This window comes from Rattus norvegicus, chromosome 1 (assembly GCF_021556685.1).
Source record: "Rattus norvegicus strain SHRSP/BbbUtx chromosome 1, alternate assembly SHRSP_T2T, whole genome shotgun sequence".
Taxonomy (NCBI): domain Eukaryota; kingdom Metazoa; phylum Chordata; class Mammalia; order Rodentia; family Muridae; genus Rattus; species Rattus norvegicus.
In genome coordinates, this window is record NC_141534.1 from 72,866,515 (window position 1) to 72,892,907 (window position 26,393).

At 36.5% G+C, this 26,393-nt stretch overlaps 1 protein-coding gene across 2 annotated transcripts in view; it reads left to right on the top strand.

Moving 5' to 3' along the window:
* The first annotated feature begins 1,999 nt into the window (after positions 1 to 1,999).
* The window catches only part of Vom2r13 (vomeronasal 2 receptor, 13), a 50,403-nt gene continuing 26,009 nt past the window's right edge, over positions 2,000 to 26,393 (top strand). The window contains exons 1-6 of one of the 2 annotated variants that reach the window (XM_087592059.1): positions 2,000 to 2,196; positions 4,056 to 4,347; positions 4,663 to 5,463; positions 13,011 to 13,238; positions 21,455 to 21,578; positions 23,679 to 24,598. In XM_087592059.1, the coding sequence (XP_087448185.1) occupies positions 2,000 to 2,196; positions 4,056 to 4,347; positions 4,663 to 5,463; positions 13,011 to 13,238; positions 21,455 to 21,578; positions 23,679 to 24,598 (2,562 nt within the window). 2 annotated transcript variants of the gene reach the window in all.

Genomic DNA, 26,393 nt, shown 5'->3' on the forward strand with positions numbered 1-26,393 from the left:
AAGAATGTCAGCATACCAATTTACACAGAACTCTAACCAATAGTGAAATAGAACTCAATAAATTCTCCTAACTGCTGACCCTCCCCAGAAATCTGAAACAAATAAATTTATGAAAGAATTATTTGAGACTATCAAAAATGTAATACCATTATTCCTATATTATCCCAAACAATAGAAATAGAAGAAACATTGCCCAGTTCAGATTATGAGGCTACAGTCAACATGATATTTATGCTACATAAAAAACTAACCAAGGTGGAGATTTATATAGATTGATTTCACTTATCAGCCTTGGTACAAATATACTCAATAATATATTTGCAAAGTGAATCCAAGAACAAATAAAAATATCAACTATCTATGTCACATAGGCTTTAACCCAGAGAGGCAAGGAAGATTCCATATAAAATGTTCAATAACTGTATATATGTATGTATATGTGTGTATATACACACATTTTTACATGAAGTAAGTGGGTAACACATTTAGGGATGGGGTGCTATGTGAAGCCAGTTTGGAAAAATACACAAGAAAAAATGACACTTGTCTCATAAACTTAACACAAAGGTAATAAATTAAGAGGAAGTCTGTTTGAACTGAGGAATGGAATGAGTACTAAGATGAGCAAGAGATGTGGGTTTCAAATGGGGAAAAACTGGCAAAGTACATTAAACATACATGTGAATGTGTCATAATAAAATGTATTAATATAAAAAAATAACCATTTCACACACATGAAACTGAATAAAATGCTGAATCTGGACTCACAGCAATTTTATTTGTACTCGTCAAAGGTGAATGTGCTTTTCCTTCCTACGATAAACTCTCCATCATCTCATTTTTCTCTGTCTGTACATTTGCTAGCTAGGACACAGGTTCAGGTTCATGCACACATAAAATGGTGTTATTTAAATGTACAATAAAATCTAGAAGAGAAAACAAACTCTTTTTGACTCATCATAAATGCTAAATACTACATATCACAACACACAAGAAAGAGTTGCCCACATTTGTGATGCTTTCTCTGCAGTCCATGCCTACATTCACGCATCTGACCACAATTAGAAGTAAACTCTCCCACATGGCTATGAAAATTGCATAAGAGTTTATTCATTAAACAAAAGTTCACTTCCCATAAACCACTTGCTTCTAAAATACTAATTATAAGAATAATAATGAGTTATTGATCTGTGAGAATTGAGCGTCAAATTTTGAAATCATGGTTTAGAACTCAAATATTCAGCTTAGCTTCTCATTAGAAATAATGGGGAACAAGAGTGCTAGGCCTTAGTTAGCATTTGAAATGAGGCATAAAGGTTTAACATTCTCTTTTTATTTTCTTAAATATTTTAAAAGCAACATTTACTATTATTCAGGATATTTCTGGATTTGCTATGATTTTTAATTCTCAAGGCAATGTAAGCACATTTTTATGTTTAGATATTCTGTTTGTGTCACTGCTGTACGTTGCCCATACGCTATTCTCAATGGATATCAAATGCTCTAAACATGAGGATACATTTCCCTGACATGGGATTTGTGAGACAATGGTCAGTGACTAACCATGACTTCAGATTCTAAGAGTCTTTCCTGAAGGTGGATCAACTAAAAAAATCCACTGATATTATTTCAAGTATTCACATAAACAGATTTTGAGGCAGTTCTGAGACCAAATTTCACAAAGTGGAATCTTTCCAGGGAGCTTCATTTCCACAAACATGTGTGATGTCATTCATGTAGCTACAACTCCCTCATCTATATATATCAACTAAGTTTATCACATGAACAGTGGACATATGATGAACATTCCCAGGAGATAGTATCAAAGACTGCTCCAGGGTTGAGGAAACAGCTGTAAAAAAGGAAACAGAAATGCAGATGTAGCATCTCCCTTGGCCACAGTGATAATAGTACATGGGGATATATGGGTGTCTGTTTGATTTGCTGATCTGTGTGGCACTTCACAAACCATTCTGCCGAGCCTCAGAGAAGGAAAACTATGTTCACTCTGATTTTGTCTTTCTTGTTCCTCAACATTCCATTTCAGGTGACTGGTTTTATTTATCCCACCTGCTCTTGGAGAATAAAAGAGAATAAAGACAAGAGTGGAAATGAGAGAATTGGCTGTTTCTTCTTGATTCAAGCAGTACAAAAGCCTGTGGAGAAAGAGTATTTCAGTCATTTTTTCAATACACAGTAAGCGCTTTTATATTTTCCATGTAGATGTGATCATGAATATTTCCTGAGCCTCTTGAGTTGTGGAGTAAAGCAATTCTAAGGGTCTTTTATACTGTATTCTTAATCTAGAAAACAAGAAAGAACTCCAAATTATACTAGAGACAATGCTATATTACCACATTAAATTGACAATTATTTTTTCAGCCTGCCTCCCACTTGCTGGGATGGACCTAGGTAATAAAACAACTTCCAGGCTTTGTCAGTCACATGTATCCCTCTCCTAGACAGTTTCCATAGCACAGTAGCACAATGATATATTGTTGAAAGATATAATTTTTATGACTTTATTCTGTGTGTGTTCATGCAAATGCACAGAGTCAGCTGATTATCGTTCCATGAGTGCACAACTTCTAGTGCTTATGCTGGGGCCAGCAATGTTGGAGACACCTCTAGCTGTGCAGAACTTTCATGTAAATAGATACTCAGTTACTTTCTTAAATTTGCTCCATGTGGTCCCCATTTATGTACTGAAGCTGCATCAAGATTTGATGTAAGAGAGCTGTCCTCTGTGAACTTCATATTTTGATCTATATAAATTCACCGGCATTTAGGTCTTATAAAGTCCAGTACTTTCCTCTCTCTTTAGAATAAAGAAGGAATGTAGTGACTATAAAAATATGTTTGGGTTCTTTGAAAAGTGATATTATTACTAATAGTGGTGGCTAGATACTTCCCTTGTTACTATCCTGGGTAATAACTGTGGTATATGATAGTTGGCAATATTAGAGAATAAGGATAGAGGAGTTACGTACTAGCTCATCTTTACCATTATTTAAGGTGCACATGTCTTCCCTTTTTACCTCTCTGTTGTTTAACCTGACACTTTCAATATTTAGCTCTTTATTTCTCTTTTTCAGTAATCTTAGAAAATATAGTTGTATATTTTCCCATGTGGGCACTGGGAACATTTTTTTTTTCCTGTGGGATAATGTTTTTCAGACATAGTACTTTAGATCACAAAGCCACTATAATCATTCAAGTACAGTATGTCTCTTAAGTTTAAATGTTCAGGATTTGTTTGATTTGTACAAGTACTAGTCTCAAAATCTGTCATTTGTTATTGAAATTTTTAAAGACACCTTTTTTGTGTATTCATAAAGAATATTCTAAAGGGGATTGTTTTTAATAAAATGACATGACAGATGTACAATTTCTGGTTGGAATGTAGATTTTACTCTTAGTAAAAATTAATAATATTTGATGTTTATCCATCAGATGTTGATTCTGAAGGTTTATGACACATTATTTTTTTTCTAAACATAAACACAAAGGATAATTATTCCATTGGAATTGAATTTTGGAAAGAACATTTAAGGTTATGTAGGAGTATGATAAACACATTGCCCCCTAATGAAAATGAATTTTAATGACATGAACCAAGAATTGTCATACAAGACTTTTCTGCCTTAGGCAATACAGTCACTTTTGTACAAACATACCATAAATTCAATGGCACAAATACATTCAATGTATTTCACATATTTCTCACTAATTTCAAATGAATATGTGACCATTTTTACTGTTTGATCAAAGCATTTCATGATTTGTTTACATTCTTAGCAAACATTTAAAAGCATGAGAAGGGAAACTCTCTCAGTGAGAACATAATAGTACATCTCATTTACGGGACATGACCTCTCATGAACTTGTCAAGGTTTTATGAACTTCTGGCCTTTTTGTCTTCTCTACCTCATTACACAAGTCATTTCCGCTTTCAGAGGTGTGGGGGGATACAATCCAGTACAGGATTGTCCTTCTATGAACTGAATATGATATTTGTAAATTGCTCTCTTTAAAAACACTGTAACATTTTACAGAAAACACACTGAAATCCACAAGTATTCTCTTGTCTTGGCTTTTTCCATGATTGAAGTCAACAGGAACCCTGATCTTTTGCCAAATATGTCTCTAGTATTTTCATTTCGAGAAATAATTTGTGGTTGGCAACCCGAATTATCAATTTTCATTGAAGTGAATTTAGATGATTATGGAGTTCTCCCTAATTATACCTGTAAAGATGAAAGTCTGTGTGGAGTGGCACTTACAGGAGTAAACTGGGCACCAACTCTGTTACTTTATACAATCCTAAACAACTTCAAATCTCAGCAGGTAAGTGTGTGTGTGTGTGTGTGTGTGTGTGTGTGTGTGTGTGTGTGTGTACTTGTGTGTGTGTGTGTACTTGTGTATTAGGTGCCGGTTGGTAATTCATGAAATCAGGTATCACTTGGAGCCCCCATAATCTTACGAGGCCTGAGCCAATCTATGTTGTTCAAGGGTCCTATTCAGAATCGTGATGGAGCTTTCCAATGTCCTTGTGTGATACAGAGATGAGGGAAGAAATAATAGCTATCTGAGATTTCTAGAAATCTCCAGGAAAAGGTGTTTATAAATTCTCAGGTATACATGCTGCTTTCTGTGTTCTAGTTCCCTCATCTTACTTACGGACACTTTCATCCTGTTCTGAGTGATCATGAAAATTTTCCCTATCTATATCAGATGGCCTCTGATGATACATCTCTAGCCCTTGCCCTGGTCTCCTTCATAATTCATTTTCGTTGGAACTGGATAGGGTTGGCCATCTCAGACGATGATCAAGGGACCCAGTTTCTCTCTTATTTGAAAAGAGGGATGGAAAAAAATGCAATCTGTCTTGCTTTTGTGAGCATGATCCCAGTCAATATGCATTTATACATGTCAAGAGCTGAAGTGTATTACAGTCAAATCATGACATCATCCGCAAATGTTGTTATCATTTATGGCGACACAGGCAGTACTTTAGCTGTGAGTTTTAGAATGTGGGAATCTCTAGGTTTACAGAGATTATGGATCACCACCACACAGTTGGATGTCACTCCTAGCATGAAAGACAATGTATATGGTTTATTTGCTTTTGGACACCACCATGGTGTGATTTCTGGTTTTAAAAATTTTGTCCAGACATTGAATCCTGTCACATACTCAAATGAAAATCTGGCAAAGCTGGAATGGATGCACTTTAACTGTGAAGTCTCAGCATCTAAATGGAAGACACTGAAGAACTTTTCATCTAATCACTCACTGGAATGGCTAATGGAACATACTTTTGAAATGACCTTTAGTGAAGGAAGTTATAACATATACAATGCTGTGTATACTGTTGCGCATGTACTTCATGAGATGACTTTTCAAAAGTTTCATAATCTGCCCAATGCCAAAGGGAAAGTAGAAAATTATGTCTGCAATAAGGTAGTGCTTCTTACATTATTTAACGTTTCCTGTTATCATTGTCTTTTAGAGTCTCTTTGATGCCCAAACCAAGTGTACTAGGAAATATTTAACATAGAGTGATTTATCAATAATTTTCCTGCCGACAGTATAAATCTTTTTTTCAATCTTTATTAACTTGAGTATTTCTTATTTACATTTGGATAGTTATTCTACTGCCCAGTTTCACGGCCAACATCCCCTAAACCCTCCCCTTCCACTTCTGTATAGATGTTCCCCTCCCCATCCTCCCCCCATTACCACCTTCCCCCACAAGAATCACGTTCACTGGGCGTTCAGTCTTGTAAGGACCAAGGGCTTCCCCTTCCACTGGTGCTATTACTAGGCTATTCATTGCTACCTATGAAGTTGGAGTGCAGGGTCAGTCCATGTATAGTCTTTGGGTAGTGGCTTAGTCCCTGGAAGCTCTGGTTGGTTGGCATTGTTGTCCATATGGGGGACTCGAGCCCCATCAAGCTCTTTCAGTCCTTTCTAAGATTCCTTCAACGGGGGTCCCGTTCTCAGTTTAGTGGTTTGCTGATGGCATTCGCCTAGGTATTTGCTGTATTCTGGCTGTGTTTCTCAGGAGAGATCTACATCTGGTTCCTGTTGGCCTGCACTTCTTTGCTTCATCCATCTTATCTAATTAAATGGCTGTATATGTATGGGCCACATGTGGGGCAGGCTCTGAATGGGTGTACCTTCTGCCTATGTTCTAAACTTTGCCTCCCTGTTCCGTACCAAGGGTATTCTTGCTCCCCTTTTAAAGAAGGACTGAAGCGTTCGCAATTTGGTCATCCTTCTTGAGTTTCCTGTGTTCTGTGCATCTAGAGTAATTCAAGAATTTGGCCTAATAGCCACTTATCAATGAGTGCATACCATGTGTGTTTTTCTGTGGTTGGGTTACCTCATTCAGAAAGGTAATTTCCAGTTCCATCTATTTGACTGTGAATTTCATAAAGTCATTGTTTTTAATAGCTGAGTAATATTCCATTGTGTAGATATACCACATTTTCTGTATCCATTCATCTGTTGAAGGGCATCTGGGTTCTTTCCAGCTCTGGCTATTATAAATAAGGCTGCTATGAACATAGTGAAGCATGAGTCTTTGTTTTATATTGGGGCATCTTTTGTGTTTATGAACAAGAGAGGTATACCTCGGTCCGCAGGTAGTTCAATATCCAATTTTCTGAGGAACCTCCAGACTGATTTCCAGAATGGTTGTACCAGTCTGCAATCCCACCAACAATGGAGGAGTGTTCCTCTTTCTCCACATCCTCACCAGCATTTGCTGTCACCTGAGTTTTTGATCTTAGCCATTGTCACTGGTGTGAGGTGAAATCTCAGGGTTGTTTTGATTCTCATTTCCCTTATGATTGAAGATGTTGAACATTTCTTTAGGTGTTTCTCAGGTGTGAATTCTTTGTTTAGCTCTGAACCCCATTTTTAATAAGGTTATTTATCTGCTTGCAGTCTAACTTCTTGAGTTATTTGTATATTTTGGATATAAGGCCTGTATCTGTTGTAGGATTGGTAAAGATCTTTTCCCAATCTGTTGGTTGCCATTTTGTCCTAACAACAGTGTCCTTTCCCTTACCGAAGCTTTGGAGTTTTATGAGATCCCATTTGTCGATTCTTGATCTTAGAGCATAAGCCATTGGTGTTTTGTTCAGGAAATTTTCTCCAATGCCCATGTGTTTGAGAGGCTTCCCCACTTTTTCTTCTATTAGTTTGAGTGTATCTGGTTTGATGTGGAGGTCCTTGATCCACTTGGATTTAAGCTTTGTACAGGGTGATAAGCATGGAACGATCTTTATTCTTTTACATGATGACCTGCAGTTGAACCAGCACCATTGGATGAAAATGCTATCTTTTTTCCATTTGATGGTTTTGGCTCCTTTGTCAAAAATCAAGTGACCATAGGTGTGTGGATTCTTTTCTGGGTCTTCAGTTCTATTCCACTGGTCTATCTCTCTGTCTGTGGACCAATACTATGCAGATTTTATCAGTATTACTCTGTAATACTGCTTGAGTTCACGGATAGTGATCCCCCCAGAAGACCTTTATTGTTGAGGATAGTTTTACCTATCCTGTTTTTTTTTGTTATTCCAAATGAATTTGCAAATTGTTCTGTCTAATCTCTGAAGAATTGGATTGGTATTTTGATGGGGATTGCCTTGAATCTGTAGATCACTTTTGGTAAAATGGCCATTTTTACTATATTAATCCTGTCAATTCATTAGCATGGGAGATCTTTCCATATTCTGAGGTCTTCTTCAAATTCTTTCTTCAGAGGCTTTAAGTTCTTATCATACAGATCTTTCACTTGCTTGGTTAAAGTCACAGCAACGTGTTTTATATTATTTGGGACTATTATGAAGGGTGTCGTTTCCCTAATTTCTTTCTCGGCTTCTTTCTCTTTTGTGTAGAGGAAGGCTACTGATTTATTTGAGTTAATTTTATACCCAGCCACTTTGGTGAAGGTGTTTATCAGGTTTATTAGTTCTCTGTTGAAATTTTTTGGGATCACTTCAATATACTATAATATCATCTGCAAATAGTGCTACTCTGAATTCTTCTTTTCCAATCTGTATCACCTTGATCTCCTTTACTTGTCTGATTGTTCTGACTAGAACTTCAAGAACTATATTGAATAAGTAGGGAGAGAGCGGGCAGCCTTGTCTAGTCCCTGATTTTAGTGGGATTGCTTCAAATTTCTCTCCATTTTTTTTAATGTTAGGTACTTGTTTGCTGTATATGGCTTTTACTATGTTTAGTTATGGGCCTTGAATTCCTATACTTTCCAGGACTTTTATCATGAAGGGTTGTTGAATTTTGTGAAATGCTTTCTCAGCATCTAATGAAATGATCATGTGGTTTTGTTCTTTATGTTTGTTTATATAATGGATTACATTGATGGTTTTCCATATATTAAACCATCCCTGCATGCCTGGGATGAAGCCTATTTGATCAATGATTGTTTTGATGTGCTCTTGGATTTGGTTTGCCAGAATTTTGTTGAGTATTTTTGCGTCGATATTCAAAAGGGAAATTGGTTTGAAGTTTTCTTTCTTTGTTGAGTCTTTGTGTGGTTTAGGTATAAGAGTAATTGTGGCTTCATAGAAGGAATTCGGTAGCACTCCATCTGCTTCAGTTTTGTGGAATAGTTTGGATAGTATTGATATGAGGTCTTCTATGAAGGTCTGATAGAATTATGCACTGAACCCATCGGGACCTGGCCTCTTTTTGGTTGGGAGACCGTTAATGATTGCTTCGATTGCTTTAGGTGTTATGGGATTGTTTAAATGGTTTATCCGTGACTGATTTAACTTCAGTACCTGGTATCTGTCTAGGAAATTGTCCATTTCCTGCAGATTTTCAAGTTTTGTTGAATATAGGCTTTTGTAGTAGGATCTGATGATTTTTTGAATAACCTCTGATTCTGTAGTTATGTCTCCCTTTTCATTTCTGATTTCGTTAATTTGAACACACTGTGTCCTCTCGTTAATCGGGCTAAGTGTTTTTCTATCTTGTTGATTTTCTCAAAGAACCAACTTTTGGTTCTGTTGATTCTTTGTATAGTCCTTTTTCTTTCTAGTTGGGTGATTTCAGCTCTGAGTTTGATTATTTCCTGCCTTTTACTTCTCCTGGGTGTATTTGCTTCTTTTTGTTCTAGAGCTTTTAGGTGTGCTGTCAAGCTGCTGACATATGCTCTCTCCTTTTTCTTTCTGAAGTCACTCCGAGTTATGGATTTTCTGCTTAGCATAGCTTTCATTTTGTCCCATAAGTTTGGGTATGTTGTACCTTCATTTTCATTAAATTCTAAGAAGTCTTTAATTTCTTTCTTTATTTCATCCTTGACAAGGTTGTCATTGAGTAGATCCTTGTTCAACTTCCATGTATATGAGGGCGTTCTTCCCTTATTGTTATTGAAGACCACCTTTAGCCCCTGGTGGTCTGATAGGACACATGGGATTATTTCTATCTTTCTGTATCTGTTGAGGCCTGTTGTATGAGCAATTATATGGTCAATTTTAGAGAACGTACCATAAGGTGGTGAGCAGAAAGAATATCCTTTTGTTTTAGGATAGAATGTTCTATTAAATATCTGTTAAGTCCATTCGGTTCATGACTTCTCTTAGTCTGTCTATGTCTCTGATTAATTTCTGTTTCCATGATCTGTCCATTGATGAGGGTGGGGTGTTTAAATCTCCTACTATTATTGTGTGAGGTGTAATGTGTGCTTTGAGTTTTAGTAAGGTTTTTTTATGTATGTAGGTGCCCTTGTATTTGGAGCATAGATATTTAGGATTGAGAGTTCATCTTGGTGGATTTTTCCTTTGATGAATATGAAGTATCCTTCCTTATCTTGTGTGATGACTTATAGTTGAAAATTGATTTTATTCGATATTAGAATGGCTACTCGAGCTTGCTTCTCCTGACCATTTGCTTGGAAAATTGTTTTCCAGCCTTTCACTCTGAGGTAGTGTCTGTGTTTGTCTCTGAGGTGTGTTTCCTGTAGGCAGCAGGATGCACGGTCCTCATTGCATATCCAGTTTGTTAATTTATGTCTTTTTATTGGGGAGTTGAGATCATTGATGTTGAGAGATATTAAGGAATAGTGATTATTGCTTCCTGTTACATTCATATTTGTATGTGAAGTTATGTTTGTGTGCTTTTCTTCTCTTTCTTTTGTTTTCAAGAAAATTAGTTTCTTGCTTTTTCTAGGGTGTAGCTTGCCTCCTTATGTTGGGCTTTACCATTTATTATCCTTTGTAGTGCTGGATTTGTAGAAACATATTGTTTAAATTTGGTTTCGTCATGGAATATCTTGGTTTCTCCATCTGTTTTAATTGAGAGTTTTGCTGGATATAGTAACCTGGGCTGGCATTTGTGTTCTCTTAGGGTTTGTATGACATCTGTCCAGGATCTTCTGGTTTTCATAGTCTCTGGTAAGAAATCTGGTGTGATTCTGATAGGTCTGCCTTCATATGTTACTTGACCTTTTTCCCTTACTGCTTTTAATATTCTTTGTTTTGTGCATTTGGTGTTTTGCCTATTATTTGACAGGAGGAGTTTCTTTTCTGGTCCAATCTATTTGGAGTTTTGTAGGCTTCTTTTATGTTTATGGGCATCTCTTTCTTTAGCTTAGGGAAGTTTTCTTCTATGATTTTGTTGAAGATATTTACCGGTGTTTTGAACTGGGAGTTTTTCACTCTCTTCTATACCTATTATCCTTAGGTTTGATCTTCTCATTGAGTCCTGGATTTCCTGTATATTTTGAACCAGTAGCTTTTTCTGTTTTACATTATCTTTAACCGTTGTGTTGATGATTTCTATGGAATCTTCTGCTCCTGTGATTCTCTCTTCTATTTCTTGTATTCTGTTGGTGATGCTTGTATCTGCGGCTCCTTGACTCTTCCTTTGGTTTTCTATATCCAGAGTTATTTCTATTTCTGCTTTCTTTATTGCTTCTATTTCCATTTTTAATTCCTTCAACTATTTGATTGTGTTTTCCTGGAATTCTTTCAGGGATTTTTGTGATTCCTCTCTATAGGCTTCTTCTTGTTTATTTATGTTTTCCTGTCTTTCTCTAATGGAGTTCTTCATGGCTTTCTTGAAGTCCTCCAGCATCATGACCAAATGTGATGTTAAATCTAGATCTTGCTTTTCTTGTGTTTTGGATATCCAGTGTTTGCATTGGTGGGAGAATTGTGCTCCCATGATGCCATGTAGTCTTGGTTTCTGTTGCTTGGGACCTGCACTTGCCTCTCGCCATTGGGTTGTCTCTGGTGTTACCTTGTTCTGCTATTTCTGACAGTGGCTAGACCGTCCTATTGGCCTGTGTGTCAGGAGTGCTGTATACTTGTTTTCCTGTCTTCTTTCAGCCAGTTTTGGGAGCTGAGTATTCTGCTTTCAGATGTGTAGTTTTTCCTGTCTACTGGTCTTCAGCTCTTACTATGGGCCTGTGCCCTGAGTCCACCAGGCAGGTTGCTTGGAGCAGAAAAGTTTGTCTTACCTGTGGTCCTGTGGCTCAAGTTGCTTGTAGGGGTCTGCTGTTGACCTCTCCATGAGGGCAGCATCCAGGAGGGACTGTACTGCCTTTTCCCAGGGCCCCCAGTGCACTGAGGTCCCAGATGGCATTAGGTGTTTTCCTCTGTAGTCAGAAATGTGGGCAGAGTGTAGCTCTTCTGGCTTCCAAGGCGTGTCTGCCCCTCTGAAGGTTTAGCTCTTCTTCCCAGGGGATTTGGGTGCAGAGAACTGTTGATCCGGTCCCTTCAGGTCCGGGTGGTGTCTGATTGTATAAATCTTGATGCTGGTATATACCTCTAATATAAAGAGAATGGAGTACAAAGCATAATTTGTCAATGTAGTATTGTGATTTGTTACAGATTACCTGATTATCATCATGCATGTTCTAATATTGATAACAAATCCAGTCCTTCCTAAAGAACCCACTGAATGATGAATCCTTGTTCATTAATTGTTAAGTATGTAGTAACCACTGTAGGGTATTGTTTTAAGTAGAGATCCCAATATATGCTGTTTCCACTGTAGGTCAGGGATATCACTTGGTGCTCTGAGAGTACTTACATAGAGAATAATGCAATGATTAAATACTACATTCGTGTGTGTTCATTTGTGTGGATGTATATTTCTCACTGTATATTTGTATGTTTTTGTTTTTCTGTATATCTGTGTGTTTGTCTGTATATCAATTTCTCTATATTCTGTCTACATCAATATCTATCTATCTATCTATCTATCTATCTATCATCTATGCTTTTTATATGTATCTATATATGTTGATTTAGGGTAATTAACATGAAGTTGACTGTTTTTCAATTGCTTTCTGTATTGTTGATTTTGTATAAATGTATACTCCTATGAATATTTATCAATGCATGTTTCTGCATGTGTCTATATGTTTTGTGTGGTTTTGTGAATGTTCTCTTATTTATGTATAATTCTTTTGCTTTACCTGTGTGTCTTTGTATGGGAGCATGAATTTGTCTGTGTGACAATGTCACTCTGTGTATGTGTCAGTATATATGTATGTCTATTTATGTATATTCTTCTGAGCATGTGTTTCCATGTAGTTCTATGTGTGTGCATCTGAGTAATTCTTTTGTGTGTTTTGGCATCTGTTTGACTATTTTGATGAATATTCTGTCAGTGTGTATCTGTATATTCATGTGTATTTGGGCCTGTATGTGTATGTTTCTGTAAATAACTATGTGCTCCAGATATATGTGCCTCTCTATACAGATGCAAGTCTCTCCCTTTTCATGTATCTATATTTTCATATTGCAAATATATGTTGGTGTCACATGCATGTTTGTGCTCATGTGGTAATTTCCTCTTAGAGAACAAAATAACAGAAACATTATAATTTTGTTTATCTCTTTGCTTTCACTGAGTTTTTCACCACCATACGGTCAATAAAGTTGCCTTTAATATGGAATAAGAATGCATTTTCTAACCTTAAGCAAGAAAATATACTCAATAGTATGCTGCTTGTCTTTCAGCTGGGTGCCCCTCTGAGAAAGATCCACTTCACTAATCCAGTTGGGGACAGAATAAATATGAATCGAGAAGACAAACTGCAGGAAGAATATGACATTTTCTACATTTGGAATTTTCCACAGGGACTTGCATTTAAAGTGAAAATAGGACTATTTAGTCCCTATTTTATAAATGGTCAACAGTTACATTTATCTGGAGATATGATAGAGTGGGCAAGAGGAAGTACACAGGTGGGTTTGGCCTTACTGTACTCATTTAAATTACACTGTCAAGTGTGTACATCCAACCTTCCTTGAAAGTTGTGAAATGAAGTTAATTGCCATGTGAGAGACTACTAAACTATGTTTCTTATTTTCATTTTCTTTCAAATGAGGTTTTACCAGTTCACTGAGGATTTCTAACATGAATGTAATGTATATTTATCAGATCAGAACTTGTTTCTTATTTTTCACATTAATGTAAACTATTTTAGAAAACAGTTTGAAGTTATTTCCAGTAAAGTTAGCAATATTCTATTGGTCCTATTCTTACTACTATAGAGTGATTTCCACTCATATGATGAACCTCTTCAAAAGATGTTTAAAGATCCTTGTTCACTGTAAGGATAGAGTAAATTCAACATAATCAAGTCATTGATTTTTATTGTGTGATATTAAGTCTGTTGACCAACTTTTCCTAAATTTCCAACATCTCTAGCTAATCAAAGCATAACATTTTAATGACAATTTTAGATATTTTGTGAACTACATCTTGTTTTTTTTCAGTTAAAAAACTATAGAAATTATAAAAATATGGGTATGGGTATTTTTCTGCATGTATATCAATGTAGCAGGTGCATGTATGGATATATGGATGAGTGAAGAGTTATTTGAATCTAAGATACTTGCAAAAGCTCCATGCTACTCTGTGGGTACTGGAAATCAATTTGGGTCCTCTTTACTGGTAGCAATTGTGCTTGAGAGCTGAGCTATGTCTGCACCACTGACTCATACCTTGGAAAAGATAATGTTGAATAAGGAAGATTTTGGACCCACTAATTCTTGCATAAATTATTCAACAAAACAAGGATATGCATAGTTCCCTTCTCAAAATGAGGTGAAATTGGTAGTAATAAAAATTTGACTTGAGGAACTTTGAGAATGAAATATTTCACATGCATACTAGATTTTCTATAGCTATGACATCTGATATCTTGGTTTTAATGTGTAATATTCAAACTGCCCCCAAAAAACACTGGGTAAATGTCTTCAGGTTTGATATGAAGTGATTCCCAGGTTACTCAGACAGTGTGAGATTTATAGTTGCTATTTGTCCTCAATAAGTTTAAGAATGTAATTCATACTGAAAAGTATGTAAGAACTAAAAGTGTAATTTTAGAGCTACATATCCATGTTAAAGATAGAATTGCAATCTTATGTGTTTTCTAATCAGGTCCTACTTCAAGCACATCTACTAGAAGTCTATAGATTTTTTTAAAATGCAACCAGAGTTCTATTCACATATATCATAAGCCCAGTAGGGAGACTCATAAATAAAAACATAAAGACCTCAGGGAAATATGATGCCAAACTTTAGAGTCATACAGTTTAGCGAGACTATATTCAATGTTATACTAAACAAAAAAGTAAAGAGGGAATATAAGAACCTTAAAAATATAAAAGAGTGCTGTCAAACCATCTGGGAGAATACAATGAAAGTATGAACACTTTTTACAATATGACATTGATTGGGTATATGACAGAGAACTTCTGGAGGTATAAAATAATGAAATAATTTCAAACTAAAATGTATAACAGAAAAACAAAATAAACCAAAATAATATCTTATTGACAAGACTCACAAAATGAATACTCCAAGTTGTGGAAAGGATGGCAAGGGTTGAAGACAAGGCACCAGAAATAGAAACTTCAAACCAAAACAGATATTAAACAACAAGGAAAAGTGAAAATCAGTGACCAAGTAAGTGTGATTAAGAGATCACTTTTAAAAACCTTGGGGGTTAATATAAGGATGGACATACTCTTTGTGTAAACAGTGAATCAATTATATGGACTAGTAGAGAAATGTAAATAGCAAATAATCAACTTTCAATATGAAAATTCCTTGTCGCATTTGACTAAAAATTTGTTTTGGAAAAAAATGAAAGCTGCAGGAGAGAACCTGGTGTCATAGAAAGTCCCTCTCTGGAAAATAGCAGGTTCCATCAGCATCACTCTTTTTAAAATGAAAGCAGTTAATTCATTTATTCATTGATTAGCTTGACATTGGGACACTAGTTACACTACCTACTCTGTTCCTAGTCCTTCAATCTTTCCCCTCCTTTCCATCCAATAAATCTTCCTCTTTCAGAAAAGGGGAGGCCCCACCACTCATATATCAAAAAGTTTGGCATATCATGTTGTATAATAACTAAGAACAGTTTCATGTTCTCTTATGAGGACACAGGAGGCTACCCACTAGGAATAAATCTTCCCAAAGTCAGACAACAAAGTCAGACACAGAACCTGCTAACATATAATGACCAAGTTTCACAAAGGCTTTATTTATTTAGAAGACCTACGTTAGTCCCATGCATCATTTGCAGTAAGTGGTTCAGTCTGTGAACCCTTAGGACACCAGGTAAGTTGATTATGTATGTTTTCTTGTGTCCTTACTCCCTCTGGTTCCTACAATCCTTCTTTTCCCTCTTATCTAGGATTCCTCAACATTGCCTATAGATTCTCTGAATCTGTTTCCATCAGCTGTTGGATAAATTCTCTCTGAACATGGTTTTGCTAGGTACTTGCCCGCAAATGTAAGAAAATATTATTACCAGCATCAGTTGTGGCCTTTCTCTCATGGCAAGGTTCTCAAGCTGCTCCAGTCACTGGTTAACTATCCTCTGATCTTCTGCTACAGTTTTACTCCCCCCCAACTTTATACAGGGTAAATTGTAGGTTGAAAGTTTTGTGGATGTGGTGGTGTCTCAATCCCAACACTGGAAATCTTGCCTAGTTATCGGACATGGCTATTCCAGGCTCTATCTCCCTCTTTTCGCAGAGACTTAGTCAGGGTATTCCTCATAGATTTGGGAGTTTCCATTGCCGTATAAATCTAGCTTGACTCAGAGATACCACCCTATCTTAGTGCTCTCTCTAAACAATCTGTTTCTTTGTCTTCCCCTTCTGTTCTCATCCCACTGCACTCCCATTTAGTCTCCAAACCAACGATTCACCAACGATGTCTATTCTATCTCCCCGTCTCAGGGTGATACCTGTCTCCCATCTTGTGCTATCCTTGTTACTTAGCTTCTTTAGTTATGTGCATTGTAACTCACCATGGATATTCTTAAGGGAGAATTAATAACAAGAATACCCTTGGGAGGGAAGAGGGAGGAAAAGTTTAGAACATAGGCAGAAGGAACACCCATTTACAACCTGCCCCACATGTGGCCCATACATATACAGCCACCAAACTAGACAAGACAGATGAAGCAAAGAAATGGAGGTTGACAGGAACCGGATGTAGATCTCTCCTGAGAGACACAGCCAGAATTCAGCAAATACATAGGCAAATGCCATCGTTAAACCACTGAACTGAGAACGGGACCCCCATTGAAGGAATCTTAGAAAGGACTGAAAGAGCTTGAAGGGGCTTGAGACCCCATATGAACAACATTGCCAACCAACCAGAGCTTCTAGGGACTAAGCCACTAACCAAAGACTATACATGGACTGACCCTGGACTCCAACCTCATAGGTAGCAATGGATAGCTTAGTAAGAGCACCAGTGGAAGGCGAAGCCCTTGGTCCTGCCAAGACTGAAACCCCAGTGAACTTGATTGTAATGGGGGGAGGATGGGGAGGGGAACACCCATAGGAAGGGGAATAACAATCGAAATGTAAATAAGAAATACCCAAGTTAATGAAGATGAGAAAAAACCATTTAGAGACATACCTGCTAATACAATGTCTCTATTCTTTATGGAAAGAGACAGAAGAAATTTCAAGATGAACACAATTGCAATAAATCATAACTAATAAAGGAGCACTATGAAAGACATTGAAGGAACTCCACCATATTTAAATGTAAGGTGAACACAAGAGGTCAAAAATAACATGTAAATACCACTTGAACTTGTGATAAGAAAAACAAATATTAAAAAATATCAAATATTTAACCAAAAACTAAATCATAATTTATGCATAACTTTTAGGAATAAGTGAGGGTTTGTGGATAAAATTAACCTAGTCCATTGGGATCTGTATTATCCTGCTCCTTCACATTTTTTTTCTTGATTTTCTCCCATTTTTCCTCTTCCTGTCTCATATATAGACTCCCCCCATACCAGTTCCCCTCCCAAGCCTTTCTTGTCATCCAATGAATGGTTTCATGTTATCCTGACCTGCCTTGCTGTAAAATGACAACATTCTACACTCTAAGACCTTACCAGAAAAAAAAACTAGTAGGAAAACATCAAATATTGAAATAACAACTAAAACACAATTTACAAATATGTTTTAGTAATAATTGAATTTCGTGGTCACCTTCTCTAATTAAAAGTCACAGATAATGTGTTTGGTTTATTTTTAACATAATATTTTTATTTACTCTTCAAATTTCCATTTATGCACTTTGATCATATTCAATTCCCAGTCCTTTCATGTTTGTCTCACTATGACAGCACCCCACCAAAATAAAAATTAACGTTAAAAAGTCCAAATTTTCTTATTCATGTACTCACTGGATGAGATGGCTTGTATATGGTTGACCCAGGGAGTGGCACTATTTCAAGGTGTGACCTTGTTGGGTATGTGTGTCACTCTGAGTGTGGGCTTTAAAATCCTCATCCTAGCTGCCTAGAACTCAGTATTCTGCTAGCAGCTTTAAGATGAAGATGTAGATTTCTCAGCTTTGCCTGGATGTTGCTATGTTCCTGCCTTAACATTAATGGACTGAACCTCTGAACCTGTAAGCCAGGCCAAATTAAATGTTGTCCTTAGAAGATTTGTCTTGGTTATGGTGTTTGCTCACAGGAGTAAATTCCTAAATAAGACACTGGAGCACAGTCAAATTCTGCCCCATAAGTAGAACTTAACTGTTCCATCCCAAACTCAAGAAGTCCTCAATTTTGCACAGCTAACTTTATATTTTTTACCATATATTTAAAGAGTTCTTTTTATGGCTTCCTGTTTAAACTAATATTCTTTCTTGGATTGTGGGGGAAGCATAGGGATTGGGATGATAAGACGAGTTGTCACAGAAAACTTTCATGTACCTCCTTCACATCTATGAATCTACAACCATTCATATCACTGCTAAAGTCGTCTCTTAGTATTAATAAAAAAGCAGGGAGCAAAGATAATGGCATTCTACATGGTTTCTGGTAGTTACAGAGAAAAGCACATGGGGCCTAGCTGCAACAGAGCTACAGACCCAGACAAGGCCCTCAAACTGAGCACAGAGCATGAACATCCACATGGTTTCAGGCTGCAGTCAAGAGCATAAAAATTCCATAAATTCCTCAGTCGAAATATGTGCTGTGGAAATCAACATTTTCTCTAAATGCAATAGGACCATGGATCCAGACACAGCCACCAGTAGCAGCAGAGATCTGGATATCTCCGTTACCTCAAGTGGCATTGTGGTTCTCTCAGATTAGTAAGGCTTGCTAAAACAGAACTCATGGACCTCAGCTTGACTTCAGTTATCAACGCAGTCTAAGGGCACACACATTGCATTTGGTGGTAACACTGATCATGGACATCAATACGTATCCCATTGACAGCAGGACCTCTGGCCTAGACATCCACCATTATGGCAGCAGCCACCATATATATTTGCACACATTTTGGTAGGAACACATACCACAGACATCAAAAAAGATTCTGGGTGCTGTAGGATAACAGGTCCAGATATGGCTTTTGTTAGCAATGTGCAGCTGGATATCACCATGGTCAGCCATAACAGAACAGGCCACTCACATAAATATGAAATATGGCCAGTGTAGGTAGACTGGTTATAAAACTAGACATTCTTTTGTAGCCTCCATGGGCAGGAAGGGTCAGGGGAAGCAACAAAATGAAGTAGAACCAAAGAATCATATTTAGAGTACAACGTCATTTATCATTTGTGGACATGCCTGAAATAATCTTGACTAAACATCTTCTGACAGATGGTAATATCACAAATGAAAGATCAGTCACTGTGTGTTTTATTATGTATTAATTAATCCCATGTAGTTGGTTTGCTAACATCCTCAATTGTTTATGTTACCAAATGAAAGAAATACACACATAGTCTTTTTATTTTAATGTGCTTTAAACAGCACAGTAACTGAGCAACTGCCCAATCTCCACGCTGTTAATCCTGAGTGATTATTTACTAATTCTATATTCCATTTCAGTTGTTCTTGACTCTACTTAGAGAGCTGTCTTGGTCACATTTTTTGGCCCAGAACATGGAGCACTCTTCTTGCTTTTCTACCTCATTTGGATATAGTCTCTCCTCTCTTTGCACTCTTGTTCAGCATGACAGACCTCTTTCTTCCTCCTTCTCCTCTGCCGAAGTTCAAGGAACCAAGGAATTCTGTCTCTATCTGTCATACCCAGCTATTGTCTCTTGGTATCTTTAAATGGCAGAACCAACTGGGGGCAGATTCCCCGAAGCTACTTGAAGATACTCTAGTGCAAACAGGTTTTTTTGGAAACACAATTAGCTTCCATAACATTAGCAGCTTCAGCTGTGCAAAAATTACTTTATGCCAAGGTTCAACATATGTGTATCATTTAAGTGTAAAACATCTCAAGATAAACTTAATCATAGCATTATATTATCCAAAAGCATGTAGAAAAGGCTCTTAACAAAGTCTAGGATCCATTCAGAATTTAAAAAGGAGAACAAACAAAAACTGACAAACTAAGAGAACATATATTGCCATAATAAAGTTTTCCACAGGAAACTTATTGATGGCATTGAAGTTTATGGATAGGAGAATCAAAGAAATTCCATTTAACCTAGAAATTAGGTCAAGTTTTTGTAGTAACACATGTCTTTAATCTACATTCTGTGAATCAAAAGTCAGGATAATTTCTCTCCACTCATGGCTAGTCTGCCTTTTCTACTTAATCTACCCAAAACAGGATTGAAATGGATACTCTGCCTTAAATAAAATGAGCAGGATATGGGTAAGGAATGTACTTTCTCAACTCATCATCAAAATAGTCTTTAAAACCTTACTAAGTCTGAAAATAAATAATAAAAACATAAATACAGAAAAAGAAGTAAAACACTCTGCCCTGATCTATAGGAGGTTGAGATCTACTAATACTACACAGTGAGACCCCGTTTGAACAATATCAAAAATAACAACAACAATAACAACAACAATAAAGCAAAAAGGAAAAGTTGTGCTTAATCATATTTCTGGAGAACATGATGTGAGTCTGTGAAGAATAGACGCTGCGATGGAAACATCAAACTCACCTGAAACAAAAGATGCAAGTTCAGCATGCAAAAATCAGCAAAATTCCAGTGCAGCATACGGACATCCATCACAAGATTTAATGCCAAGATTTCCTTAATTTAATAAATGCCTCAATTAATTTTAAGCAACCTCAATTTTCACGCTATTTTCAGGCTCCCCATAGCCTGTTCACTTCAGTAAACACTCAGTTCATTGTACAGAAAGTGAGCAACTCCTCATTGTAAAAACAATGGCCCTCTTCCTATGTAGATCTTATTCTATTTCCATTTAGTTTGTTTTAGTTTTCAGTCCTAATGTAGTTGAGGTTATTTTGGTTATCTGGTATTTGAAGTATTTTTTCCCATTTTTGTATGTTCTTTACTTGTAATTTGCTTCTATGTTGCTGTTATTTAACATTAAGTATAAGAAAAGTGAGGAGGAAAAGGTTGAATTGGCTCGTGGGTTACACTCAAGAAAAGACAAGGCATGGATCTGTATAGTGCAACTGAAACATAGTCACTCAAGGAACTCAGCTTACTGGCTTGTTCTGCATGATTTCTAAGATACCACTGCCTACATGGAACACTGTTCCCAATAACCTGCGTACTCCTACATCAATTACCAATTTAAAATAAGCTTCACAGGTATGATGACAGGCTAGTCTGATGGAGATAATTTCTTTATTAGGTTCTCTTTGCCTTTATCCTATACTGTGTGTTAAGGAGACAAGGATTAAGTAAAATAACCACCTTGCAATCCCGGCACTCTTTGCAAACAGGACACTATCAACTCTTCTTTCTGAATTCCAAGTTGATGGGAAACAATTCAACATTTCCTTAATTTTTTCATACATTGATGTCTGTCATCAGACAATATAGTAAATGAAACTGGTAACTTTGTTGGTGTATATGAATTAAGTGTTTTAATATCACATGCTAATACAATATGATTTTTGAAGGTGTAAGTAAAACTTCTGATAGCAGGATATGTCTGTTTTTTTAGATGCCGACCTCTGTGTGCAGTGCTGATTGTGGTCCAGGATTTAGAAAATTCAGAAAGAAGGAAATGTCAGCCTGTTGTTTTGATTGCAGTCCCTGCCCAGAAAATGAAATTTCTAATGAGACAAGTGTGTATTTCCTGCAGGGCTAGGTTCTTCAATTTGATTATCATCTTACACACATATTGGAATAGTGAATTGATCTAAAAAGAAACGTTAAAAAAAGAATATATATATATATGACTTTCCTAGGTTAATAGTTATATGAATACAATAATTTAAAATGTCATTATTGAAATATAACTTATCATATATATTTCACTCATTGAAAATTTTTAGTAGATAAAATATTCTCAAACAGTTTTGCTTAGAAACCTTCAGTGTTACTGGGTTCTAGGAAAAATCATTCCTAGTGATTTATCCTCTATAAAAACATATGTAGATCATGAATCTCTAAAGGATTTATTTACATTTTCTTGATATACATACCTTTACATAAGTTTATGCACACCTATCAAGTACAGAAGCACATGGAGGACAGAATCAGGAATGTGGCTAGAGGGAACCAAATCCAATTCCACTTTAAGACTCCTGAAAAGGGCAAATAATAATTTGTAATACTATCAAAAACTGTTACGAAGGAGATAGGAGATTTTGCATAATAAAAGATATACGTTTGTCTAATGCTTGGTGATATTTGAAATGTAGAAAATTGAGAATCACTGTTGGCACATGATGTGTAAATATTAGAAGTCCTCCTTTAAATGCTAGTATGAATACTACCTAGTAAATATTTGCATGACAGCATACATTAGAATTGTTCCAACAAGAGCTTCCAGGGACTAAGTCATTACCCAAAGACTATATATGGACTGATCCTGGGCTCCAACCGCATAGACAGCAATGAATAGTCTAGTAAGAGCACCAGTGGAAGGGGAAGCCCTTGGTCCTGCCAAGACTGAATCCCCAGTGAACATGATTGTTGGGGGAAGGGTGTTAATGGGGGTTGGATGGGGAGGGGAACACCTGTAGAGAAGGGGAAGGGGAGGGTAGGGGGATGTTGGCCCAGAGACTGGGAAAAGGAATAACAGTCAAAGTGTAAATAAGAAATAGCCAAGTTAATAAAGATGTAGAAAAAAAAAGACTTGTTTTGTCCGGAAAGGAATTACCACAATTTTCAAATGGTATTGGTCCTTACACAGCCAATATTTGTCAAAAAGCAATCTAGTCAGGAAGAACTGAATATAATTGGCTGTCATGCATTTATTCCCTTTTTTGATGTGTTATCCTATACAATTAAAGTATTTAAAGGTTTTCATGGCCTGTAAGATGACTTAGCAGTTAAATCCTCTCCCATTAAGTATAATGGTCTTAGTTTTTCTCCAGAACACCTATAATGGGAGGTAACCAACTCCTACTTGTTATTTTCTGGAATTTTCTGATAAGTATGAAGCAAAATGTACACATAAGTAGTTCAGAAAGGCTGTTTGGATACACATGGCATTGGTGCTGGGAATCAAAGTTAAGTCCTCTCTAAGACCAACACATTCTCTTCACAACCAAGTTGAATTCCTATTTCCTGAAACAAATTTAATTTAATGATAACAAATGTCAGTAAAAGAATTGCTTCATATAAAAGACTTCAGACTTGGGAAGCATATCCCTTATGGCAATTATGCAATGATTCAGTGTTATGGCAACCAGACTTCATGGTTTTCAGACACAATGGTGGAAATTACAGAGCTTTTTACCTTTAGTGATACGGTTACTGCTTTTTATGAAAAAGCCTTAGGAATGTGGTGTTGCTACGGTCAAAACAGGTCAAATCTACAAACGATCTTTGTTTATTTTTGCAGTTACAAACATTGATATTATACTCATAGAAACTCCTCATTCTCAGAATCATAACTCACCTATATAAACCCAACTACTCTCATATTCATGAAAATATGTATTACTTTTACGAGTAAACACACTTATAAATATACAGACCCATGATAAATGATCACAGCAATATGGTAAAATAGACAAAAATATTTGTGGTTTTTATATACCATAACAACAAGAAGCATTAAAAATGGAAACAGTTATTTGATATTGCTAAGACATTCAATGTATTCTCAGCAACCAGATTCACATGTTAAAATATTTCTTCCAGATTCTTAAACGAAATATCCTGACAATAAAATTGCTGAAGCTACACTAATAATGCCTTAATTTTTCCATTAGACATGGAGATGTGTGTCCTGTGCCCAGAGGACAAATATGCCAACACAGGACAGAATGACTGCATTCCAAAAGCTCTTATCTTTCTCAGTTATGAAGACCACCTGGGGATGGCACTTTCTTTAATGGCCCTGGGCTTCTCTGCATTCACAGCTGTGGTTCTTGGCATCTTTGTGAAGCACCACAGTACTCCCATTGTTAAGGCCAATAACAGAACTCTCACTTACATCTTGCTCCTCTCCCTCATTTTTTGTTTCCTTTGCCCCTTGCTCTTCATTGGGCATCCAGACTCGGTCACATGCATCCTACAGCAAATCACATTTGGAGTTCTATTCACCGTGGCTATTTCCACAGTGTTAGCCAAAACAATTACTGTTATTCTGGCATTCAAAGTCACAGCCCCTCAAAGAATGATGAAGTACTTTCTTCTTTCAGGAGTATCTATGTACATCATTCCCATCTGCACTCTCATCCAAGTTATTGTCTGTGCAGTCTGTTTAGGAGTTTCTCCTCCTTCTGTTGACATTGATGCTCAATCTGAGCATGGTCACATTATCGTTGTTTGCAACAATGGTTCAGTTACTTGTTTTTACAGTGTTCTGGGATACCTGGCCTGCCTGACCTTTGTGAGCTTCACTCTGGCTTTCCTTTCCAGAAACCTGCCTGGTGCCTTCAATGAAGCCAAGTCAATAACATTCAGCATGCTGGTGGTCTGCAGTGTCTGGGTTACTTTCCTCCCCGTTTACCATAGCACAAAAGGCAAGATCATGGTGGCTGTTGAGATCATTTCCATTTTGGCTTCCAGTTCAGGGATGCTGGTATGCATTTTCATTCCCAAATGTTACATAATACTTTTTAGACCAGAAAAAAATTCTCTTAAAATGATCAGGGAGAAATCACCTTCCCATACTCACATTTCATAAATTCTGACCGGCACATATCTAGTTGGTTTATAATCACCAGATATTGGATTACATTACCATACCTATTTATTTTTGGAATGACATACCTGTTTCCTTTATGATTTTATTTAGCAATATCATGTTTACTGAGGTCTAATTGTCTCCTATAATCATCCAGAATGTTTGACAATTGTCCTTTTTGTCAGAAAGAGCTAAGAGAATCCTGATCCATTTTAGGAGTTAGAAGAGTTCTTCTATGAACATAGTGGAGAGAGGAATATTTTTAAAAACATGGTGATAGAATATTTCAGAAGATGAATTGATGTCTCAGCAATTAAAACGATGTCCTGTACTTATGGAGCAACTGATTCAATACTCAACCCCACAAACTTTTATTAACAACCTCCTGTAACAGTAGCTACAAAGGATCAGATGGTCTCTTCTGGGCTCCAAATTTACCTGAATGTTTTTATGCACATAATAACACAACACACACAAAATAAAATTACATAAATTTTTAAAAATATAGAAGAGTATTACAAACTCTTTTCACTGGCATTTTACTCTTCAATGTTCTACTGTGGTGTTACAATTACAGGAACCTACAGAGAAAAGGTGGAATATGAGTAGAGATGACTGGGTTTTTCTTTAGGCATTTTCCATAAGAACCATCAACTTAAGTATATCATAAAAGACACACTTGTTAAATTGACAGGGAAAATAAGGCTTATTGGAGTAACCTTCTCTATGTGTGAAATTTAGATGACTGTGCAAAAATCTACCTTGACACCACAGAGTAATCTGAGGTAGCCAGGTAGTGGGAGTCAGTGCTGAGAGCAGCTGATTAGGATTAGTCCAGAAATCACCTGGGGTTGATGGTTCTGGCAGCCAGCATTTAGTGAAGAGAAAGTGCAGAAAGTAACCATTAACTCACTCACAGAGAGAGAGGGCAGTGTGGGGAATAGAGAGGGGGAGGGAGGTAGAAAGGGAGGGAGGGGTAGAGCAACAGACATACTCACAGACAGACAGATAGGAAGACACATACATATTCACATATTTAGAAGACTGGAGCAGTGCTCTGAAAGTCAGGTTCTAAGCTTTACACATATACACACACATACATATAAACATTTACTGGTGCGTGAATGAAACAAAATTCCAACAAACAGGCTTCAAGCATTTCACACATAATATACATATATATATATATATATATATATATATATATACATAATGTATGTACATATATGCACACAATTGGTGGAACATGCAAGCTTCAACACACACCCAAACAAGCTTTACATATATACATATGTATAGATATATGGGGGGATTGAAGTTCCATCACACTCTCATACACTTTACACATGTACATACATACACATAGTTGGTAAGTGAAAAGAACAATGTTTTGACTACTTCTTTCTTTCTCCGATGGATTATATAGCCATAAAAACTCTTTCAGGCAGTACAAGATAAAGTTTCAGTTTTCTCCTACTCAATGACTATGAAAAAAAAAACAATTTTCTCAGTATGTTTACAGAAATAGTATAAGCCATATTATAGGTAAAAAAACCCAAGAAACTTGTTATAGATTAACAAAGTATAATGAATCAAGGTTTTTATTCTCAGTCAATTCTCTTACTAGTAGACAGCATTCTGCAAAGTTACAAAGAAAGGAGTGATTATTTTATTATTTATCTTTAAAAGTAACCTCGTAAGAATCTTAAATGTATCACAAATCTTAACTTTTCTTTAAAAGTCCGATATACTTATATTAAATCCTGTGAATGCAAATATACTAGTTAACAATTCT